This window comes from Cynocephalus volans, chromosome 1 (genome assembly GCF_027409185.1).
Source record: "Cynocephalus volans isolate mCynVol1 chromosome 1, mCynVol1.pri, whole genome shotgun sequence".
Classification (NCBI taxonomy): domain Eukaryota; kingdom Metazoa; phylum Chordata; class Mammalia; order Dermoptera; family Cynocephalidae; genus Cynocephalus; species Cynocephalus volans.
In genome coordinates this window covers 31,594,689-31,617,406 of record NC_084460.1, presented here as the reverse complement: position 1 = coordinate 31,617,406, position 22,718 = coordinate 31,594,689, and the positions used below count along the sequence as shown (strand labels likewise).

Sequence of the window (22,718 nt, the reverse complement as noted above, 5' to 3'; positions counted from 1 at the left end):
ATATATATATGTAATTATATTCGGAACTCCTAGACAGCAAGAACCTGCACAAGTCCCAACAGAGTAACAGATGAACTATAACTGTTTTAGAAAACAATGACTAAAATTCAGGGGGAAAAGAGTCAAACTCCCCTTTTTATGCAGATTTCTTTACATTTATAATCTCTTCCTAACTCCTCACATGTGATTAACTTGAAGAAAGAGGATTCAAAGTCGAAAATGAATACTGAAAATACACTATCAAACTCACAAACTCCCCCCTAAGTCATGAATAAAAATAACTGTAACTCCAATGCCTTACCATCCTTGTTAACAGCAGTGACTTTGGCTGGGTAAAAACGACAATCAGACCAGCAAGCAAGGACCTGTTCATTTATTTGAAATTCCTAAAAAACATTAAAAAAAAAAAAAGATCCCGTTACCAAACCAATTTCATAGGACAAACACTGTACCAGAATTCATAAAAGAGTCTGGGATAAATAATAGAGTGGATAGAGTGGGAAGGGGAAGTGATTGTTGGGATGAAGGAAGATGTTTCTGCTGTTCAGCATTGGGAGTCAAAACAAGATGGCTGGAACACAAGACCTTGACAAGCCAGGGAGGTCTGCCAGGGACAGCACAGCACTGATGATAATTCTCCCCTATCCAGAACATGCACTGAAAATGAGTCTAAGGGCCCCAGAACCACCAGGAAACACACCCAGTATAGGAGTTGAAAGGAATGAGGCTACTTAATCTCCAGGGACGTAGCATTTATGCCATTTAATGCTACCCACACTTTTAAAGGGTCTTTTGCCAAGGGAAGCAGTCATTCATCTTTAATATTTTATACTGTTTTCCCAACAGTTTGCATTGATAAATTTTGTAGAATGAACCCTGAATAATCAAATGAAACAATACTGAACAATCCTAAATTGGAAAAAGAAAAAGAAAAAGGAAAAAAAAAAAAAAAGCAGCAAAAGAGTTCAAGTTCCCTGGTCAGAGTTAAAATGGAAAACAGAATTCAGGGCTGAATCACATCAAAAAGCAGTAAGACTACTACAGATGTCTCAATGCCTATTTAAAAATTTAAAACTAATACTTCATACTTCATTCTGAAGTCAATAAAAGCTCCAGGCATAGTGATGAAATTTAGAAAACAGAAATACAGTTCAATCAATTCCAAGCTCTTCGAGGCTTATAAAAGACCTTGCGTATGAAACTAACAAAGTGTTCCACATGGAATGATCACTTACTAAATGATTAGACAGCAGATCAGCTTAATAAATGATCTAGAAGTCAAGAATATAGTAGTTCTAGAATTTAATCATTCATTTATTTATTTAACAAATATTGTCAGTGTTCTAGAGGCGAGGGATACAGTGCTATAAAAGAGAAAAAAAAGTCCCTGTTCATTATTAATACAGCCTCAATCAAATTAGTTTATGAGCTGTCATGTCAATCACATCATTCAAACAGATGAAAACTGGAATTCTTCAAGAGCTGCAGGTGTCATAGAGATCTCAGGGTTACAACAAAGGGCCTAAATAAGGATTGGTCCCCAATCACTATTGACTTTCCTGATCATCAATGGTTGGAACACAAATGGCCCAATAGCTAAAACTGCTCATTAAAGAAGTTCCCAGATTTGTTACTCACAGAAGATCCATCCTCTTCATGTAAGCCCTCTTTCCTCAGCTGTATTTTCTCTAAAGGGCGTAAATAAGGACTGTCCCAACAGAACCACTCATCATAACGATGGTTCCAACGCTTGAAATGGATGAGTACTTTTCCTTCTTCATAGTCAATGTCTTCTATGTGAGCTGGATACCTGAAAACAAATTGATATTCCTTTAATACCCACCCAAAATATCCAAAACAGTATACTTCCAAGCCTCTTCCCAAAGAAGTAGGTTACCAAAGTACTAAAGGCCTACCATTTAGAAACTCCATATAATTGGATCAAATCACAAATTATGGAGGGGAACAGGGGTTCAAATCTCAACCTGGATATTTCTTAGTTTATAAACTATTAAATTAACCTTTCAGAGCCTGAGTTCCCTCATGTAAAGAAGAAATAGTGTGGGTTAAACAAGATGACATATACAAAGACTTGAGAACACAGGAGGTAGGAAGCAAACATTTTAACAACTAGATTATATTTTTCATGTGCCCATAAATTAAAATGACCAAGCAACCCAGACTGTATCAGACATCTCAATTCTAAGCATTCTGTAATCCATATAACATAATACTATGCAGTTGTTAAAAAGAACAAGATGATTCTATATGTCATGATACGGAAAGCTCTCCCAAGATGTACTGTTAAATGATGCAGAACACTGTGTATGGTAAACTATTATTTATTTTCAAAAGAAGATGAAAAAGAATATGTATTCACATATGCTTACATATGCATAAAATATCTGGAAGAGTTCACAAGAAACTAACAACAATGGTCACTTGTGGGAAGGTGTGGTCAGTTCAGTAGACGGACTCTTTCAACCTTCATTCCACCTTTCTTCTAGACTGAGAGTTGGGAAAACCAACAGCTACATTTCCCTTGACTCCCTTACAACTGGCAATTAAGGTCATGGAGACCCATGGGTTAGTGGCCAGAGTCAGTATACCAGTGCAGGGCCTCCCAAACTTTCATGTACATGTAAATCATAGGGGGATCTTGTTAAAATGCAGATTCGGATTCAGTAGGCAGAACTATGGCCTAAGAGTTTAATAAGCTCCCAGGTAATGCTGATGCCACCTGGTCTGCAGAAGCAACAGTCTTACGTCTAGTCACCAGCTTCATGAGTGTCAAGCAGCAGTGGTGCTGCTAGCAGTGACAGTAGTGACTTCCTGACCTCCATATCACAGCTCCAGTGGTGGGCCCTTTAAACTGATACTCTAAGGGCAGCCCCCTTGAGCCCCACTCCTTCAACCCTTCCAACAATTTTATAAGTATCCAATTCTGTGTTAAATCCTTTTGTGGTTAAAATCCCCAGAGTACTGTTTCCATCATTTAAACCTGACTGACACAAGAAGGAAGGCGGGGGCAGGGGGGCGGGGGGAGGGGGCGCAGTGTTGTGCAAAAGTGGAAGGGAGACTTTTTGCAGTAGATCTCTTAATATTTTCTTATTTCTCAACTATATAAATGTATAGCTCATTCCAAAAATAAATGAATAGTTACAAATAATATTGTGTGCAATTTTTCTCTTAAATACACTTTTATTAATCAGATTGCTATTCTAGATAGAAAGTTTGGGCTCTATCTACATTTTCTCCCTACAACTTCGATTTGCACCATTTCCTTCCATTCTTGTATCTGCACCAAAGTACTGTGCTGTCCTAATAAACATGTGCTACCTAAATGAACAGGCCTGCATTCTTCTGTCTGTATATTGTATTCTCTTCAATCCTACACTACTATCCTCTAAGGCATATTGCTTAATTTTAACCTATCACAGTAACTTGCACATACTGGGCACTCAATAAATGTTCAGCAAATGAACTCTGCTCTCCCTGTTCTTGCCAAAGGTCATGTGTCCTGTCCATTTTTCAATTCCAAGGTTCTCAGACTCCAGCTACCCTTTACAATTTTTTTTTTTTTTTTCTTTTTTTTTTTTTTTTTTTTTGTCTTTTTCGTGACCAGCACTCAGCCAGTGAGCGCACTGGCCATTCCTATATGGGATCCGAACCCGCGGCGGGAGCGTCGCCACGCTCCCAGCGCAGCACTCTACCAAGTGCGCCACAGGCTCGGCCCATACCCTTTACAATTTTAATCACTCCCCTAGTTCAGGCTCCTATCACTGTGAGGACTGACAGGGTATGTCTTTCAAAATTTCTAACGGTACTATGTATACATTAATTGTTCAAAAATATTAATAGAAAGAATAAACATCCTGAAACTAGTCTTCCCACTCCAATCTAACTGACAGCTGCTATAAATACAAGATGTCTTGACTGGCTAATTGTGTGATCTGATAAATTTAGTAGTACAATTAGGAGACAAAGAAAAGATTGCCTATATCTATTCCTCTCTGTAAAATGAAAAGGAGGACATGGGAATTTCAATTATATACAGCTTTCCCTCTCATTCATTCAGCCTACCAGAGGCTAGTGAACCTCTCTAAAACAGCACAATCTATCTTAACATACTCCTATTCAAACCCCTTTCTTTAATGGTTTACTATCTCTAGCAACAGTTTTCAAACACAGGGTCTTTGAACTAATGCAGGGAATTAATTTTTCAAAGAACTAAATTTATTTAATTTATAGAAGTTTTCTTTATACTGAAATCACATTCTTTCTAAATTTCTGGTGTTTAAATATACCTTTAAAACTAAAACAATGGCAACTCTTTGTTTTTAATAGCCTTAATATTATAAATAGCCATTAAAAAGAATGATGCGGTTCTACGGACTGATTTTAAAAGATCTCTAAAGAAAAATGGGGGGAAAAAACTCAAGATGTAAAATAGTATTTAAATGCGCTATCATTTATTTGGGGGAGGGGAGAGAGCCAATACATTCATACCTGTTTTTAAATGCGTGGGCTATCTCTGGAAGGATGATCAAGCAACCCGGTTTGCCTCTTGGGAGGGGAACTGGATGGTTAAGGAATGGGAGAGGAAGTATGAGACTTATTTTATTCAATGTATTTCCTTTTGTATGTTTTGAATGTTGTACCATGAGCACGTATTAACTATTTATTTATAAGTATATAATTAGATACTTATTTTAAATATCCTTATTTGGCAAAATAAAAGGTTGGCAACCTCAGGGCAAACCCCATTTTGAATTTGCACTGGTCAGTGCCTCTAAAAGTCTGGGAAGTCAGGATCCACAGAATCAAGTCTGAACTCCCAGGCCAGCAACTCCATTGCACACACTCAGATCTGAAGGGGTCTCTGCTCCCTCAGCTAGCCTAAAGCCTCTCCCTTGATTAAAAAACATCACGGGGCACAAATATCCCACTGTCTGCAGACCTAAACAAACCTCTCCAGGAGGCTCAACAATAACCAAGGGGCAAAGCTTCCTAAAGAGAAAGTGGTCCTCCCTACTTCCCTAAAGTGACAAGGATGCAAGTCACTCACGGGAGGTGGGAGACCCAACTGCAGTTCAGATAAGGAGGAGGCAGCAAAAACCATCTTAGAGATCAACCCGGTAAGACTTGGTGTATCACAATTGCTACCAGACTTAAGGACAGCTCAGCTTCATCAGTCAACAGGACTTTATTAAGTGCCTTTCATCTGGCCAGAAAATTCCAGGTCTTGGAAGGGATTATATCCACATATGTGCTCTGGCCCTGCCCTTGAGGAGAACTAGACACATAAACCGATTAAGCTTTAAAACTATTAGGTTGAAACACATGAAATTGCTAGTTATCAGCTGCTTTTTACCTACCAAAATAGTAATTTTACCTGGTTCAACCTGAATATTTGGACAATCATAAGGCAGGCTAGAGAAGATGAAGCAAGGTTAACAAAAAGAGGTGTGAATGGAATTTGTACAGGCAGAAAAGGAAAGAGAATTTCTAACTTCAACATGTAACTAACTAATAGCCACTGATGGATAAGACTCTCGTTTCCAAACTAACATTGCAGCTGGAAGTCACATTTCTCATCAATGGGAATATCAGCCTGAAAGGAGCAGATATTAAACAACAAACTGAAAACAAAAGTTAGCTCTGGGGAGAGGAGCCAAAAGACTTTTGCTTATAGTTTGAATTTTTACAAGAATTCAGTCACATATTACTGTGTAAGTATAAAATAAATACTTTAAATTCTAAACTTTTAAAAAGTATTTTGTTTTGGTTTTGGTTTTGGTTTTGGCAACTGGCTGATACAGGGATCAAACTCTGGATCTTCCTGTTATCAGCGACACAGTCCAACCAACTGAACTAACTGGCTAGCCCAGTTTTAATGGGCAGATACCAACCAATAGCTTCATGATTATTGTTTACATACTGCTATGGTACATCCACAAAATGAAATATTACAGAGCTATAAAAAAGAATGAAGACACACTCTATGAATTGATATGGAAAGATTTCCAGGACACACTGAGTTTTTAAAAAGCAAGCTACGGAATAGTGCGTGTCTTATGATACCTTTTGTGTTACGAAAGAGGAAAATAAGAATATATATTTGGTTTTGCTTAAATTTAAATAAAGAAACACTGGTAAGATAGACAGAAACTAATAAAATTATTATCTATAGGGGGTATGGGCTCTTATACCACCAAGTTAAAATATATATACATACATATACACACCCACACGCATAGGGTAAAAAGGAACAGGATAAAGGATTGAAAATAATCATTATCATTGTATGCCCTGCTACACTGCTTTGATTTTTTTTAACTTATTCAAACTCTATTCAATGGCTTATCAATTAATTCCCTTTCACTTCCTAGGTAGACTATATATCACATTCAAATTATGATTGTCTTCTTTTCCTGCCATTTCTTTTTTTTATGTTATCACACTGATTAGTGCTTTTAAAATGATGTTGAAAATTAGCAGGGAGAGTCAGCATCCTTGTGTTTAATGAAAATGTCTCCTGTATTTGGTTGTTAAGTACAAAGCTTGGTAAAAGTTTCTAATTAATACCTTTCATCAAGTTTGTGAAATTTCCCTCTATATCTAACTTACCAAATTTGTTCATCAAGAATAAATTTTGAACAGGTATATGAAAAAATGTTCAACATCACTAATCATCAGAGAAATGCAAATCAAAACCACAATGAAATATCATCTCACCCCAGTTAGAATGGTTATTATCAAAAAAACAAAAAATAAATGCTGGTGAGGATGCAGAGAAAGGAGAATTCTTATACATTGTTGGTGGGAATGTAAATTAGTACAGCCATTATGGAAAACAGTACAGAGGCTTCTCGAAAGACTACAGATAGAACTACCATATGATCTAGCAATCACACTACTGTGTATATATCCAAAGGAAAGGAAAGCAACATGTCAAAGAGATACCTGTACTCCCATGTTTATCGTGGCTCTATTCACAATAGCCAAGATTTGGAACCAACCTAAACATCCATCAACAGATGACCGGATAAAGAAAATGTGCTGGGGCTGGCCAGTTAGCTTGGTTGGTTAGAGGGCAGTGCTGATGACATCAAGGTCAAGGGTTCAGATCCCCATAACAGCCAGCTGCCACACACACATACAAAAAAAGTGGTATATATACACAACGCAATACTACTCAGCCATAAAAAAGAATGAAATTCTGCCATTTGCAGCAACATGGATGAGCTTGGGGATAGTTATGTTAAGTGAAATAAGCCAGGTACAGAAAAAGAAATACCACACATTCTCACTGATATGTGAAAGCTAAGAAAGTGTATCTCTCATAAGTAGAGAGTAGAATAGTGATTACTAGGGACTGGTTAGGGGAGAGGAGAAGGGGAGCGGGGAGAGGGTGATCAATGGAAACAAAACTGTAGAGAAATAGGAACAATAAGACCTAGTGTTGTATAGCAATAAAGGTGGACTACAGTCAACAACAAATTACTGTATAACTTTGAGTATCTAGTTGAGAGGATTTTGAATGTTCTCAACACAAAGAGGTGACAAATATTTTACTTGATGGATATGCTAAACACCCTGATATGATCATTACACACAGTATAAATGTACCCAAATATCACAATGTACTCCATAAATATATACAATTATCATGGGTCAATTAATAAAAAATAAATTAAAAAGAAAAAAATTTCAGAGATAGAAGTAGATTAGAGGCTACCAGAAACTGGGGGCAGAGGTTATATTCAGGATAACAAAAAAGTCTTAGAAATAGAGGTGGTGGTCACACAGCATTGTGAATGTAGTTAATTCCACACAAGTGTATATTTAAAAATACTTAAAATGGCAACCCTTATATATAGTTTACCACAAAAAAAAATTTTTTTAAAGGAATAAGTTTTGAGAATTTTCAGCCTTTGCCAAGATGATTATTAAAAACTTCTCTTTTAATCTATGAATATAATGAATTAATAGATTTCATAAATTTATCATTACTTCATTAAAATAAGTCATATTTGGTTGTGTATGTCATTCATTTAACAATTGTTTATTTGGTATGCCAATATTTTATTGACAAGTTTTTGGTCTCTATTACAAATGAGATTTGTCCAAGTTGCCTTGTATTATGCCCTTCCTGCTCAGTTTCAATACTAGGTTATGTTATCTCATAGAAGGAACTAGAAAGCTTTCTTTTATTTTCTATAAAACTGCCTACTCTAGGGCCTTTTCAGAATGTAGTTCTATCTACTTTTTTCAATACTTCTATGGTTACTAGTCTGGTCAAGTTTTCTACCTCTTCTTGAGTCAGTTTTGCCTACAATAATAAGACAATTTGAAATGGTAATCAGATACAATGTAAGTATTCAAAAATCAAGAGTTTTCCTTTGAAGAAGAGTTCAAGATTTAACAAAAATGTTTCAAACTCAAGTCACAAATAGGATTTTTAAGGGGCTGATACAAACACGAGATTGCTAAGCACTTCACAGGGCAGAAACGATGCCCTATTGATTCCATTATTCAACAAAGATTTCTGAGTTTGTATTATGAGGCAAACAAACTGCTAGATCCTGGAGACATAAAACAGATGACCCATTATCAAGGGCCCCTAGGATGGCAAAAGCCCAAAAAGAAGTTCGGTAGACTCTTTGAGACTCCCCACCCCTCTCCACAAAGAGACCAAGAATACTCTGGATCTCTGGAGGGAAAAGAGTATAGCGCTACAATTATGCAGCCTGCCTATACCTCATAACCAGAACCACAAGGAAGAAAGAAAAGCATTGTCTCTCCATGGCCTGCCTGGGCTGGAGAGTCTGGATTTCTGTTGCTCTCCCTTACCCCCTTCTAAAGCACCTGAATGGCCCCCTCTCTTCTTAAAGTACATATTCTACCATTCACCTCCCAATCTTGTTCTTAGTTGGCCAAAACTAATTTTTCTGCTCACCTTCCATACACGCAGCAACTGAGTCCACTTTAAGCTTTTTCAGCAGTCTCATTTTTACTAACTAGGTACTGAAGTTAGGAAAGTGACTTTAGAGAAGACTTTGCATTTGGATTGTACCTCTAGAGATAAAGTTGTATTAATCCATTTCTGTTGCTTATAACAAAATACTTGGAACTGGGTAATTTGTAAAGAAAATGAAATTTATTGCTTACAGTTTTTGAGGCTGGGAAGTCCAAAGTCCATCCAGTGATGGTGACAGTGACCCAGGGGTCTCACACTGGAAGATGGCAGAAGCAGAGAGAGCAGAGAAAGAGACTCTCCTCTTTCTCCTTTTAAAGCCCTCAGAACCACACCCCTGATCACCATTTTTAATCCATTCACTACTGCGTGGTCCTACAGTCCAATCACCTCTTTAAGGCTCCACCTTTCAATTACCGTAATAGGATTTCCCACCCTCTTAACAGTCACAGTGGGGGCTAAGTTTCTAGTACATAAAACTTGGGGAACACAAGTCAAGCTTCAATGAGTTTTAGGGGTACATAATTCAATCCACTACAGAGGTGCTTGCCAAATGTCTGAATCTCCCCCAGGGTATCCTGCATATGTTAGGAATTCAATAAATGTTCATCAGACGTACTTTCTAAACAGATTTGATTATAAATAGCTGGAGTGACAAAACAGCAATAGGAATATGTATACAAACCAGGACGAATCATCAAAATAAACCAATGTTATCTATGTTGTAAATATCAAAAAGACAAATAGACCCCAGTATGAGAAATGTCAATTTGGAGGGGATAGATTGCACATGGTGGTCACCATGGCAAAATTAAATTAGTCACAAAATCACTTTCTTCCAAAAGCTAAAATGTATTGAAAACTTCATTTATTCAAAATCCAACTTGGAAAGAACAGATAACCAAAATTTCATAGTCAACGAGGTAACTATGATGATCTTATTTTAAGCAAGAGGTATAATTGGTCACTAAGAAGCCACGGAAGAATAGTGTAGCCAGTGTCAAATGAAAAGGTAGAAGGAGAATGAACAAAAATTAGAGGAAGAGAAATTCATCAAATCAAAATTCCACAGACATTTTTTGAGTAGCTACTCTGGGCCAGGAAGTGTGTTGAAATTTGTAAATATAGAAACAAATCTATTAAGATGTGTGATCACAGTGGCTGGCAGAGGGAGACAGACCCTATGTTACAAGACACACTGGCCTTACAATTCCTCAGACACAACACACACCTTCCCATACGCAATCTGCTCCCTTTACCTGAAACAATTCCCCCTTCCCACTCCTCTCAAACAACATTCGTATCCTCCTGCAGCCTTAGAATCCCTGACTACACCATCTCAAGTAGTCCCAATCTTCTCTCAGTCAGTGACAGCTTTCTACTTGTTTCCTTCATAGCATTTACCCCAATCTGTAATTGTTTCTCTGTTTACTTGTTTATGTTTATGGCCTGCTTTCCCCAGGGGACAACAAGTGGTCCCTAAAGGCATCTGCCTCTTATTCACTGTAGTATTCTCAGAAGAATAAACATGTGTCTATAAGTATAAATAACTGTAATAAAGTATACTAGGTGCAACAACAGAACACTCCTTAAGGTAGAATAGGGTACTGAGGAGCAAAAGGCAGGGAGGGAGAAGAAGGGGACCAAGGAAAAGGGGATGAGACAACCGTTGGGAAGAGCAGACACTTGATCTCAATTCTAAAAGATGAGTAGGCATTTTTCAGGTGATCAAGGAAGCAGTGTTTCTGTAGAGGATGCAATATGAGTAAATCAGCACAGTACAGAGGTAGAAAAGCACAGAAGAGGACACATATGTGCAGGAAATTGAAGGTAAAGAAGGAAACAGCAATTGTGCAAAGGGCTGTGCAGGAACCTTATGGATGGGCAGCTGGGTCTAAATGAGTATTTCCCAAGAGCAGTCCATGAATTACTGGGCAGTGGTGAACAGAGTTGGTGGTCCACAAGGTCTCCGTGAGAAATGTTTTACTGTGCTTTACCATAATAGGAACCGTCTTTATCAGAGCTTCCCAGCTGAGGTGCCACAAATGTGTTACAAGTGAGCAAAGACATGAAAAAGGTCAAGATGCAAGATAACCACCATATAAATTAGAACTACTAAAGAATTTTACTGTGTGCTTGCAATTAACCTGGCATTACATAATCACTCTTCAAATAGAAGTTGTAGTGGTTTTAAAACATGTCTGCAAATTTGACACTCATTCCTTCAAAAGGTGGAGTCTAATTATCCACTCCTAGAATGTAGCCACATTTCTAACAGAATGGAAGTCATGATATGAGATTTCCAAAATTGAGTCATAAAAAGCAGTGCTGCAATTACACTTCTTGGGCATAAGAACTGAGGCCAAGCTCCCTAGGAAGCAGGCTCAGAAAAAAAATTTTTTTTAAACCTAAAAAAAAGAATTGAAAGCAAAGACTTAAACAGATATTTGTACACCCATGTTCATAGCAGCATTATTCACAATAGTCAAAAGGCAGAACCGGGCCGGCCCGTGGCTCACTAGGGAGAGTGCGGTGCTGACAACACCAAGTCAAGGGTTAAGATCCCCTTACTGGTCATCTTAAAAAAAAAAAAAAAAAAAAAGGCAGAATCAACCCAAGATGAATGGATAAACAAAATGTGGTATATCCATACAATGAAATATTGTTCAGAATTAAAAAGAATGAAATTCTAACACGCTACAGCATGGATAAATCTTGGAGACATATGCTAAGTGAAATAAGCCAGTCACAAAAGGACAAATACTATATAATTCTATTAATATGAGGTATCTAGAGTACTCAAATTCATAAAAGTAGAACAGAGATTATCAGAGGCTAGGAGGAAGGGGAGTGGAAAGTTGTTGATTAAGAAGTGTAGAGTTTCAGTTTGGGAAGATGAAAAAGTTTCAAAGATGGATGGTAGTAATGGTTGCAGAATAATATGAATGTACTCATACTTATGCCATAGAACTGCACAATTTAAAATGGTTGAAATAGTAAACTTAATGTTATGCATATTTTAATACACACACAGAGAGCACTGGTGCTTCTGCCTTGTGCTCAACTTGCCAGTCCCATAACTGAGCCACCTTGGACTGCAACATTATGAGACCCTGAGCCAGAGCTCCCCAGTTAGACGGCTCCAGAATTCCTGGTTCACAGACACTTAGAGGATAATTAACATTTATTGGTGTTTTAGGCCACTAAATTTTGAGAAAATCTGTTACACAGCAATAAGTAACTAACAAAGTAGCATTTTGCTAGATTGCTGTGGTTTCTAAAAGTAGAATCTACGGATAGTTTATAGGTTGGATGCACTAACCCTCATGTTTCCAAGTTTGAGAAAAACTGCTCTAAGCTAACAGAGAAGTCAACGTACCCTAAGGCTCTACCAAGGAAAGAGAAGGACTGCAGGAGAGTAAAGCTCCTGACAAATGAGGGAGAATGACTCCATGAGCATGTACAGAAAGGCAGAGAACAGCCAAATTCAGGGATACAATGTTGACTTGTCCACACTGTACAACCTCAAGTCCTGGGAAGTCTTGCAGCTAGGAGTCCTAGCTGCTTCGGAGCAAAATTAAGCAGCCTAGTACTGCACACTGTGCATGTGCTTAAATTAGAGCAGCCAGAGAGTGCTTGGCAGGAATCTGTTCGGTCCAACTTCCCCCTGCCCCCCCCCCCACACACACACACGAGAAATACAAACTAAAGAAACATGGAGGGGGGAAAAAACCAAAAAGGACAAGAATTTCCTTCTAAATTCCTACTTCAACTGGTCAACGTTCACCCCCATGATAATATATAATAATATATATAATAATAGGTAATAGATAGTTTATAAACTCTCTCACTTGATTTTTATAACCATCCCATGAGGACTTAAGGAGTTATTATCATCACTCCACCCATTTTAAATTTGTGGAAGTGGAGCCTAAAAAGAAAGTGACTAGGAAGAGGAATATCCAAGATCAGTATCCAAATCTTCTAACTCTAAACCCAGTGACAGCCTTCTGTTCTTAATCTGACTCCAAATGGAAATATCCTCGTAGTGGCACACATTCACAGAGGTGTCTTTTGTACTAGTCACCTAATAGTCTAGCTAGTAGTTACCCCAGAATTTGCCTAAACTTTCCTCCCAGGATTGGGCATTCAGGCTGCTTCCAGATTCTTCCCTATATAAATAGCCTTTCTGCAAACATACGGCACTCTTTTTACTTCAGGAATCAAAGCATGCCTCTATTCCTGGCTCAGGGCACATACCAGAAGCAAAAGACTTCAATGCACAAAAGTAACATTCTAAGCCATCACAGCCTTTGCTGGAGAGGGGATGGGGATGGAAGATATATTTAGTGAAAAACAAAGGGCTGACTATTAAGCTGCAGGAAAATGTGCTGTTTTGGACACCTTAACTCTTTCCCTACCCCTTTACCACTTCCATTAATCAACATCTGACACTTCTAACTCAGGAAATATATATGCACTTTTTTTGGCAGGTGGCCAATACAGGGAACAGAACCCTTGAGCTCAGAATTACCAACACTACACTTAACTCAGGAAATATCTTGAATTCATCTTTCCTTTCTATTCCAATCATTTTTCACCAGCAACAACTGAACAGTCAGTATGTACAGATGACTCCTAAACCTTTCTATCACTGCCCAGCAGAAGGTCTGAAACAGAGCCACTCAGTAAATATTTGGTGACTGAATGAAAACTACCACTTTTCTGTTCCTAACAGGGATCGGAACATGTCTCTCCTCGGCTTAAAATCTCCCTTTTTAGCTCCATCTCCCACCACTCCTGATCTGTTCCCTCTGTGGATTCTCAGACGCACCATGTCCTTTCAAGCCCTGAATACTTTTGCTGACGTTGTTCCTTCTGTCTGCTCCCACCCTCACTCTCATCCTGGCAATCTTCTCACTCTTTAATCTCACTTCCTAGCATACACCCTCAACTCCCTCACCCCTCTCTCCATCATAACTGCCTCCCAACCCTGGTTATATCAGACTCTCCACTCCCACATCCAGGCAGCTGAATATGGCTGGAGAAAACACTCAACATGCTGATGGGCCTCACATTAAATAAATGACTGCGTTCTCTGCTCTCTCTGCTTCTACTATCTTGCAATGTGAGACCCCTGGGTCATTGTCATCACCACCAGATGGATTTTGGACTTCCCAGCCTCAGAAACTATTATGTCCCTTGCTAACTGATAAAATGGCCACAGAAATGAAGACACTGAGACATGCTGATGCTGCCTGGCGTGCTGGAGCTCCCTTTCCACAGCTGTCACTCTGTAGTTACAGAAAATAGTGGTGACTTGACTTGGGAATTTATGGTCATTTTCTTGAGTTGAATTCTTCAGGTCCTTCTATGATAAAGCCCTGACCTTCTTTCTGTCCCCACCAATTTTCAGAAGATATTAAAATATACCTAGTTCTTAAATAAATAAATGACTGCAAAAAGGGGTTCCCTTTGGAGGGAGGGGGAGAGCTTGTATGACTAGATGCGGGGGACAAAAGGTCTCCTGGGGTGCCCAAAATGGTCTTTATCTTGATTTGGATGGTGGTTACAGAGGTGTATTGACGTGTAAAAGCGCACCAAGATACTTAAAATCTGTGCACTCTACTATAAATTATACCTCAATAAAAAGTCTTTTTAAAATAAGAATAGTCTCAGTTGATTAAAGCATGGTGCTGATGACACCAAGGTCCAGGGTTCAATTCCCATACCAGCCAGCTGCCAAAAAATAAAAAACTAAGAGTAGCATCTTTGCTGTCTTCTTACTTCAATGTCTTACATCTGAAAACTGCCATGAAAACTGGTATCAAAAAAGTTTTTATAAAAATCCAGGACCTCCCCCGTACCAGCCAGCAGCAAAAAAAAAAAAAAAAATCCAGGACCTACCAGTGGCTGCTGAGTGAGAAAAGGCTAAGGAGGTGGAACAGTACAGATGGACAAAGAAGACCAGTTAGGAGGCTACTGCCAAGCTCCAGAAGATCCACGATAGGAGATTGGACCAGGGCGGGAGGATGAAGGTGGCAGCGAATGTCAAGAGTCAGGATAAATTCAGAAGGTAGAGCTGAAATTATTAGCTGATAGACTGGATGAGGACGTGGAAGGGAGGAGCCAAGGGGCTCTAAAGTTTTTCAACCTCTTGAGTTCTGTGACACTTGACTGCTTTTTACAGCAAGCACTTAATACTATTATAATGAGAAAAAACAATAAAGGTATATCTTTTACTAAAAAAAAATCCAAAAATTCAGGGGCTAGAAGCAACAACCCCTCAGTAACAATGAACACAGCTGGAACCCAGATTTGGGGGTCTAATCCCATTCTCCAATAAAAGGAACCAGGCCTGCTCAGAGAAATGGCTGATTCTAGGATTGGGGCCAGAAATATACAAGATGGGCCTGGAATAACTCACAGTGCCAGAAATAAGAAAGTGTTAATTAAACACACACACACACAATAATGAATGGAGTATGTCAAAAGGACACAGAGGCCAACTGAAAGAGGTTCCAATGAAACAATACGAGCAACAAAATAAAGTAGTATTGGATTATAACCCAAAGGATAAAATAATTATTTGTGTCCAGACAAACATAAATGATTGAATAAATTGAATAAATAAATAAATGGGGGTGAATAGAAAATTTCCTGTGTACATAATTTATGTAGATACTCTTCCCTCAAAGAAGTGAAGCAAAACTTTCCACTCCTTAAGTGTGAGCCACACATAGTGACTTCCTTTCAGAATATATGGGAAAGAGGGGAAAAAAACTTTAAGTGCAGAAACCTGACAAACTACCTCAGCCAGGTGATCAAGGTGAGTATCAACAGTGGTAAGTCATGTGGACAGTAATTACTTTTGATAGGTGCTAACAATGCACTTTATCCCTATGATCTTCCTCCCGAATACCCCAGTCTAATCATGAGAAAAACATCAGAAAAATTCCAACTGAGGAACATTCTACAAAATAATACCTGACTAGCACTCCTCAAAACTGTCAAAATCAAGGAAAATCTGATTAAGTGTCATAGCCAAAATCAGCCTAAAGAGACATGACCACTAAATGTAATTTTGTATCCTAGATGAGATCCTAGAACAGAAAAAGGACACTGGGGAAAAATTAAGGAAACCTGAATACAGTACAGACTTTAGTTAATAATAATAAACCAAGGCTGGTCTGTTAGCTCAGTCGCTTAGAACATAGGCTTGTAACACCAAGGCCAAGGGTTCAGTTCCCCGTACTGGCCAGCCACTAATAAATAAATTAATAATAATAACAATAATAAACCAATATTGGTTCTTTAATTGTAACAAATGTATCTTACATTTGTATCTTACTAATGTACGATATTAACAGTAGCAGAAACTGGGTGTGTAATATATGGGAACTCTGTGTTATCTTTGGAATTTTTCTATAAATCTAAAACTATTATACAATTTAAAGCTTATTTTTAAAACTCCATGACCACCATCATCCAATGGGCCCTTGGTGGCACTTGATGGCACCAGCAATCCTACCACAATTCAGCCATCCAATCCTTATTCTCTCCCAAATATTTCATACCTTATCTTCTTTCTTCAAACCCAATGTACATTAAAAATTACATTAAAAAATAGGGCCGGCCCCGTGGTGCACTCGGGAGAGTGCAACGCTCCCGCCGCGGGTTCGGATCCTATATAGGAATGGCTGGTGCGCTCACTGGCTGAGTGCGGTGCAGGCGACACCACGCCAAGGGTTGCGATCCCCTTACCGGTCACAAAAAGACAAAAAAAAAAAAAATTACATTAAAAAATAAAAGGAATCAAAAAAGAATCCCCTCTGCTGATGGGAATGTAAAATGGTTCAGCTGCCATGGAAAACAGTTTGGCAGTCCCTCAAAAGGTTCGACATAGATTACCGCATGACCCAACAATTCCACTCTTAGGTATATACCCAAGAGATACGAAAACATGTCCATGAACAAAATTACAGAAATGTTTTATTCATAATGGCCAAAAAGTGAAAAAGTGCAAATAAATGGTCATCAACTGATGAATAAGTAAACAAAATATGGTATATCCATACAATGGAATTATTCATCCATAAAAAGGAATGAAGTACTGATATATGCTACAACACAGATGAATCTTGAAAATCCCATGTTAAATGAAAGAAGCTAGTCACAAAGGAACACATATCATATGATTCTGTTTCTATGAAATGTCCAGAATAGGCAAATCTATAGAGACAGAAAGTAAATTAGTGATTGCCTCGGGCTGGGAGAGCTGAGGGGAAATGGAGAGTAAATGTTAATGGGAATGGGGTTTCTTTTTGGGGTGATAAAAATGTTCTGGAATCAGACAGTGGTGATGGTTGTACGACTTTGTGAATAATACTAAAAACCACTGAATTGTATAATTTCAAAGAGTAAATTTTACAGTATGTGAATTATATCTTGATTTTTAAAAACAATAATAAAAAAGATGGCTGACCAGTTAGCTCAGTTGGTTAGAACATGGTGTTACGACACCAAGGTCAAGGGTTCAGATCTCCATATCAGTGAGATCCATAAAAAAAAAAAGGATTAAAAAAAAGAATTCCACCAAGCACTGGCAAGGATGCAGAGCAACCAAACTCTCATACATTGCTGGAGACCATGTGACCTAGCAATCCCACTCCTTGATATTTACCCAAGAGAAATAAAAACTTATGTTCTCACAAAAACCTGCATGTAAATGTTTACTCATATTAACCAAAAACTGGAAACAATCAATATGTCTTTGAACAGGTAAATAGATAAACTGTGGTACATCCACACAATAGAATACTACTCAGCAATAAAAGGAACAAACTACTGATTCATGCAAAAATATGAATGAATCTCCAATGCATTATGATAAGTGAAAGAAGGGCCGGCCCGTGGCTCACTCGGGAGTGCGGTGCTAATAATACCAAGGCCATGGGTTCGGATCCCATATAGGGATGGCCAGTTAGCTCACTGGGTGAGCGTGATACTGACAACACCAAGTCGAGGGTTAAGATCCCCTTACCGGTCATCTTAAAAAAAAAAAAAAAAAAAATGATAAGTGAAAGAAGCCAAACCCAAAAGGCTGCATATCATATGATTCCATTATATGACATTCTGGAAAAGGCAAAACTATATGGACAGCAAACAGATCAGCAGGTAAAAGGGGCTGGAGGTAGAAGGAGGGGCTGACTACAAAAGGAAACAATGAAATTTCGAGGGAATAAAAGTGCTCTATGTCTTTATTGCAGTGGTGCTTGCATGATTGTATGAATTTGGTAAGCCTCATTGAACTGTACTCTGAAAAGAGTTAATTCTATTATATGTAAATTGTATTTCAATTAAAAATATATATATATGCTCTCATTACCTCCTCTAATAGTCTCCCCCCTTCCCTTTCTGATGAACTATCTGCTCCTATCAACAGCCAATCCCTCCACTTGAACACATCACAATCTCTCCTCCTCTCCACTTGTCTCTTAAATGAATGCCAATCAGGCTTTTGAGCCCACTGCTCCCATTAAAACAACTCTTGTCAAGGTCACTATGGGTCTAATGTGTCCCCCAAAGTTCATGTGTTGGAAACTTGATCCCCACTGTAACGTTGTTAAAAGGGTGGGAAATCCAATTATGATGTTTAATAGGTGCGGCCTTCAAAAGGTGATAGGACCATGAGGACTGTGCACTTGTGAACGGATTAATCAATTCATGTAGTAATGAGTTTTCATGGGTGTGGACTGGTGGCTTTATAAGGAGCATATGAGAGAGCTCTTTTGATATCTCACCACGTGATACCCAGTGTTGCCATGAGACTCTACAAAGCTCCCACACAGAAGGTCTTCACCTGATGCGCCCCCCTGGACCATGGACTTCCCGGTCTCTGAAACTATAAAATAAATTTTATTTCTTTATAGATTACCCAGTTTTAGGTACTCTGTTATAAGCAAAAGAAAATGGACTAATACAGTCATCCATACAACCCTGTTACAAAATCAGCAGTTACTTGATCCTCATCTTACCTGACCCACAAGCATAACAAGACTGAGGTGATTACTCACTCCTCCTTGAAATGCTTTTTCCACTTGGCCTCTGGACACCCTCCTCATGGATTTCCTCCTGCCTCAGTCGTCGTTCTTTGTTAGACTCTTGCTGATTCCTCTTCATCTGCTAACACTTAGATACTGGAAGGCTCCAGGGTTCTTTATACTCACTTCCTAGATCAGTGCTATCTAATAGAAGCTTCTCTGATGATGGAAATGTTCTGTATCTCCACTCTCCAATATGTGAGCCACTAGCCACATGTAGATATTGAGCACTGAAATTGTACATAGTGTGACTGAGAAACAGAATTTTTAATTTCATTTAAATAGCTACATGTGACTAGTGGCTACTGTTTTGGACAGTATGCCTCTAGATGAACTCATCTAGCCTTATGGACTTAAATACCATGTATTAGCAAAAGATATATCTGATAAAGATCTGTTATCCAAAATACACAAAGAACTCTTAAAATTCAACAATAGGGCCAGCCCATGGCTCACTAGGGAGAGTGTGGTGCTGGTAACACCAAGGCCACGGGTTCGGTTCCCTACATAGGGATGGCCAATTGGCTCACTTGGGAGAGCGTGGTGCTGACAACACCAAGTCAAGGGTTAAGATCCCCTCACCGGTCATCTTTAAAAAAAAAAAAAAAAAACTCAACAATAAGAAAATGAACAACCCAATTTAAAAATGGGCAAAAGACCTGAACAAACATCTCACCAAAAAAGATAAACAGATGACAAAAAAAAGCACATGAAAGGATGATCAACATCATATATCACTAAGGAATTGCAAATTAAAGCAATTAGACCCACCACACACCCATTAGAATGGCAAAAATCCAAAACACAGACATCACCAAATGCTGGTAAGGATGTGGAGCAACAGGAACTGCCATTTGTTGCTTGGGGGAATGCAAAATGGTATCCCCACTCTGAAATACCCCTGACCTTCATGTTACAACACTGTACTCTAACCAACTGAGCTAACTAACCAGCAAGCCCAGTAGTTTCTTACAAAACTAAACATACTCTTAACATGCAATCCAGCAATCACACTCCCTGGTAGTTACCCAAAGGAGTTGAAAATTTATGTCCACACAAAACCCTACACGCGAATGTTTATAGCAGCTTTATTTATTATTATTCATAATTTATTCATAATTCAAAACTTAGAAACAACCAAGATGTCCTTCAGTACTGGTGAATGCATAAACAAACTGTGGTACATCCAGACGATGTAGTATTATGCAGCACTAAAAAGAAATAAGCTATTAAACCATGAAAAGACATGGAGAAACCCTGAATGCATATTACTAAATGAAAGAAGCCAATCTGAAAAGGCCACATACTGTATGTATATCCAACTATATGACGTTATGGAAAAGGCAAAACTGGGGCTGGCCAGTTAGCTCAGTTGGTTAGAGAATGGTGCTGATACCACCAAGGTCAGGGGCATGGATCCCCTTATTGGCCAGCTGCCAAAAAACAAACAAACAAAAAAACCAGAAAAGGCAAAACTATGGAAAGTAAAAAATTCAGTGGTTGCCGGGGGCTGGAGGACAGGGAGAGACGAATAGGTGAAGCACAGAGGATTTTTAGGGCAGTGAAACTACTCTATATGATACTATAATGGTAGATACATGTCATTATACATTTGTCAAAACCCATAAGAAATACAACACTAAGAGCAAACCCAAATGTACCACTCTGGTCAGGATGCCGAAAATGGAAAAGGTTGTGCACGAGTGGGAACGATGGGAATATGGGAACTCTGTACTTTCTGCTCAGTTTTGCTGTGAATCTAAAACTGCTCTAAACAATAAATTCCTTTTTTTATTCCCATGTATTTACTATCAACTCCCAAATTTCTATCTCTAACCCAGAGCGCACACCTGAATACTTGACTCAGTTATTTAACCATCCACTCAACATCTCCACTTGGTCATCTAAAAGGAATCACATATTTAACATATCCAAAACCAAACTGCTTATCTTCCCCCTGAAACTTGATTCTACTGCAGTCTATGCCACTTCAGCAAATGGTAATTCCACCTAGTAGTACTTAAACCAAAAGCATGTGAGTCATTCTTGACTCTTCCCTGTTTCTCACAACATCATCAGCAAATCTGTCAGCTATACCTTCAAGGAATACCCAGACTCTGATATGTATCATCATCTCCATCGCTGCTTTTTAACCTGGACAACAACAGAAGACTCCTTACTTTTCTCCCTACTTCTGCCCATGCCTGCCTACAACATATTCTACACACAATCACGACAGCCACTTTTAGCCACTGAAATCAGGTAAAGTCACTTTCCTGTTTAAAACTTTTCAACTACTTCCTATCACATTTCAAATAAAGTCCAAACCCCCTATTATGGCCAGTCTGGCCCTGTTGATCTTTCTGGGCACATCTCCTACCTCTGGCCTCTCATTCTCTAACCTCCAGCCACATGTTCCTTCCTTCTATTGCTTGAACCCTCCCAGCTTGCTCCTACTTCAGGGCTTATGCCTTGATTGCCTCTGCCTGGAAACTTTTTCCCCTGTATATCCACATGGCTCACTCCCTCACTTACTTTAGCTCTCTACTCAAATGACTCCTTGTCTGAGAAATTGTCCCTAACCACCCTCTATATAAAACAGTAACACACACACACAGTCACTCTCTATCCACTTGCCAGTACTTATTCCTCTTCCCAGCATTTATCACTGCCTAACATTACCTATATCTATCAGTCTGTTTATGGTCTATCTACCTCCACTGGAATATCAGCTCCTAAAGATCTGTCTCAATCACCACAGTATCTAGCACTGAATGAATAACTTGGCATCAAAACTCATCTATCTTTGTGGGCTGGCTGGCTAGCTCAGCTGGTTAGAATGGTGTTATTAACACCAAGGCTAAGGGTTCAGATCCCTATACCAGCCAGCCAGCAACAACATCAAAAGTCATCTTTGTGAAGCCTACTTTCAGAATTAACTGTCCACCCCTGGGGGTTTATACCTGAACTTTATACAGAATAATTTCTCATCATGATATAAATAATTTCAGAGATTTTACTCTCTGTTCCAGGTACAGGACACAGCATGGGGATTGAAGCCATACCCTGGCATACTCTGAAGCCAGAACACCTAGATTCTAATTTCAGATTTGCCACCACCTATTAGCTTTGTAACTCTGAGCAACTTACTTAACTGCTCTGTGCCAGTGTTTCCTTACCTATTAAATGGAAATATTAAAAGTACCACCTCGTGGTGTGGTGAGGATTAAATGAGGTATAACATGTAAAGCCTTTAGATTTGTACCAGGCACAGAGTAAATCGTTTAATCATCAACAAAGACATAAGCATGAGAATATATGATTAACAACCCTTGGCCATCAATGCTGAAAGCCAAAGTCAAACATTCACTCGTCTCTAAACTTCCTGAGGGACCTATATGATTTTTCTTCATTCCATAGTGCCTAGCATAGCACCTGACTCACAGCACTCAATGCATGTTTGCGGAAAGCTTATAAAAGATTACTTTAAAAAAAAAAAAGATTTAAGAAGTGAAGAGGCATGAACCAGGAACTCAGATGTGATCAGTGCAAATAATCTAAACGTAAAAGAAATAGAAAAGAAAAGGATCTAAGGACATTATGAAACTCAGATTTTTAAATTCTTTGTCCAAGAA

The 22,718-nt window shown here is 38.6% G+C and overlaps 1 protein-coding gene across 4 annotated transcripts in view; it reads right to left on the bottom strand.

The window, feature by feature from the left end:
- PHF20 (PHD finger protein 20) overlaps positions 1–22,718 on the bottom strand; it is a 148,207-nt gene that overhangs the window by 94,648 nt on the left and 30,841 nt on the right. For 3 of the 4 annotated variants that reach the window (XM_063101036.1, XM_063101043.1, XM_063101038.1), the window contains exons 3-4: positions 1,639–1,810; positions 302–386 (exon numbers count right to left, since the gene is read on the bottom strand). In XM_063101036.1, the coding sequence (XP_062957106.1) occupies positions 302–386; positions 1,639–1,810 (257 nt within the window). Of the gene's footprint in view, positions 1–301; positions 387–1,638; positions 1,811–22,718 lie in introns of those variants that run through there. The other variant, XM_063101046.1, reaches the window with a different exon arrangement.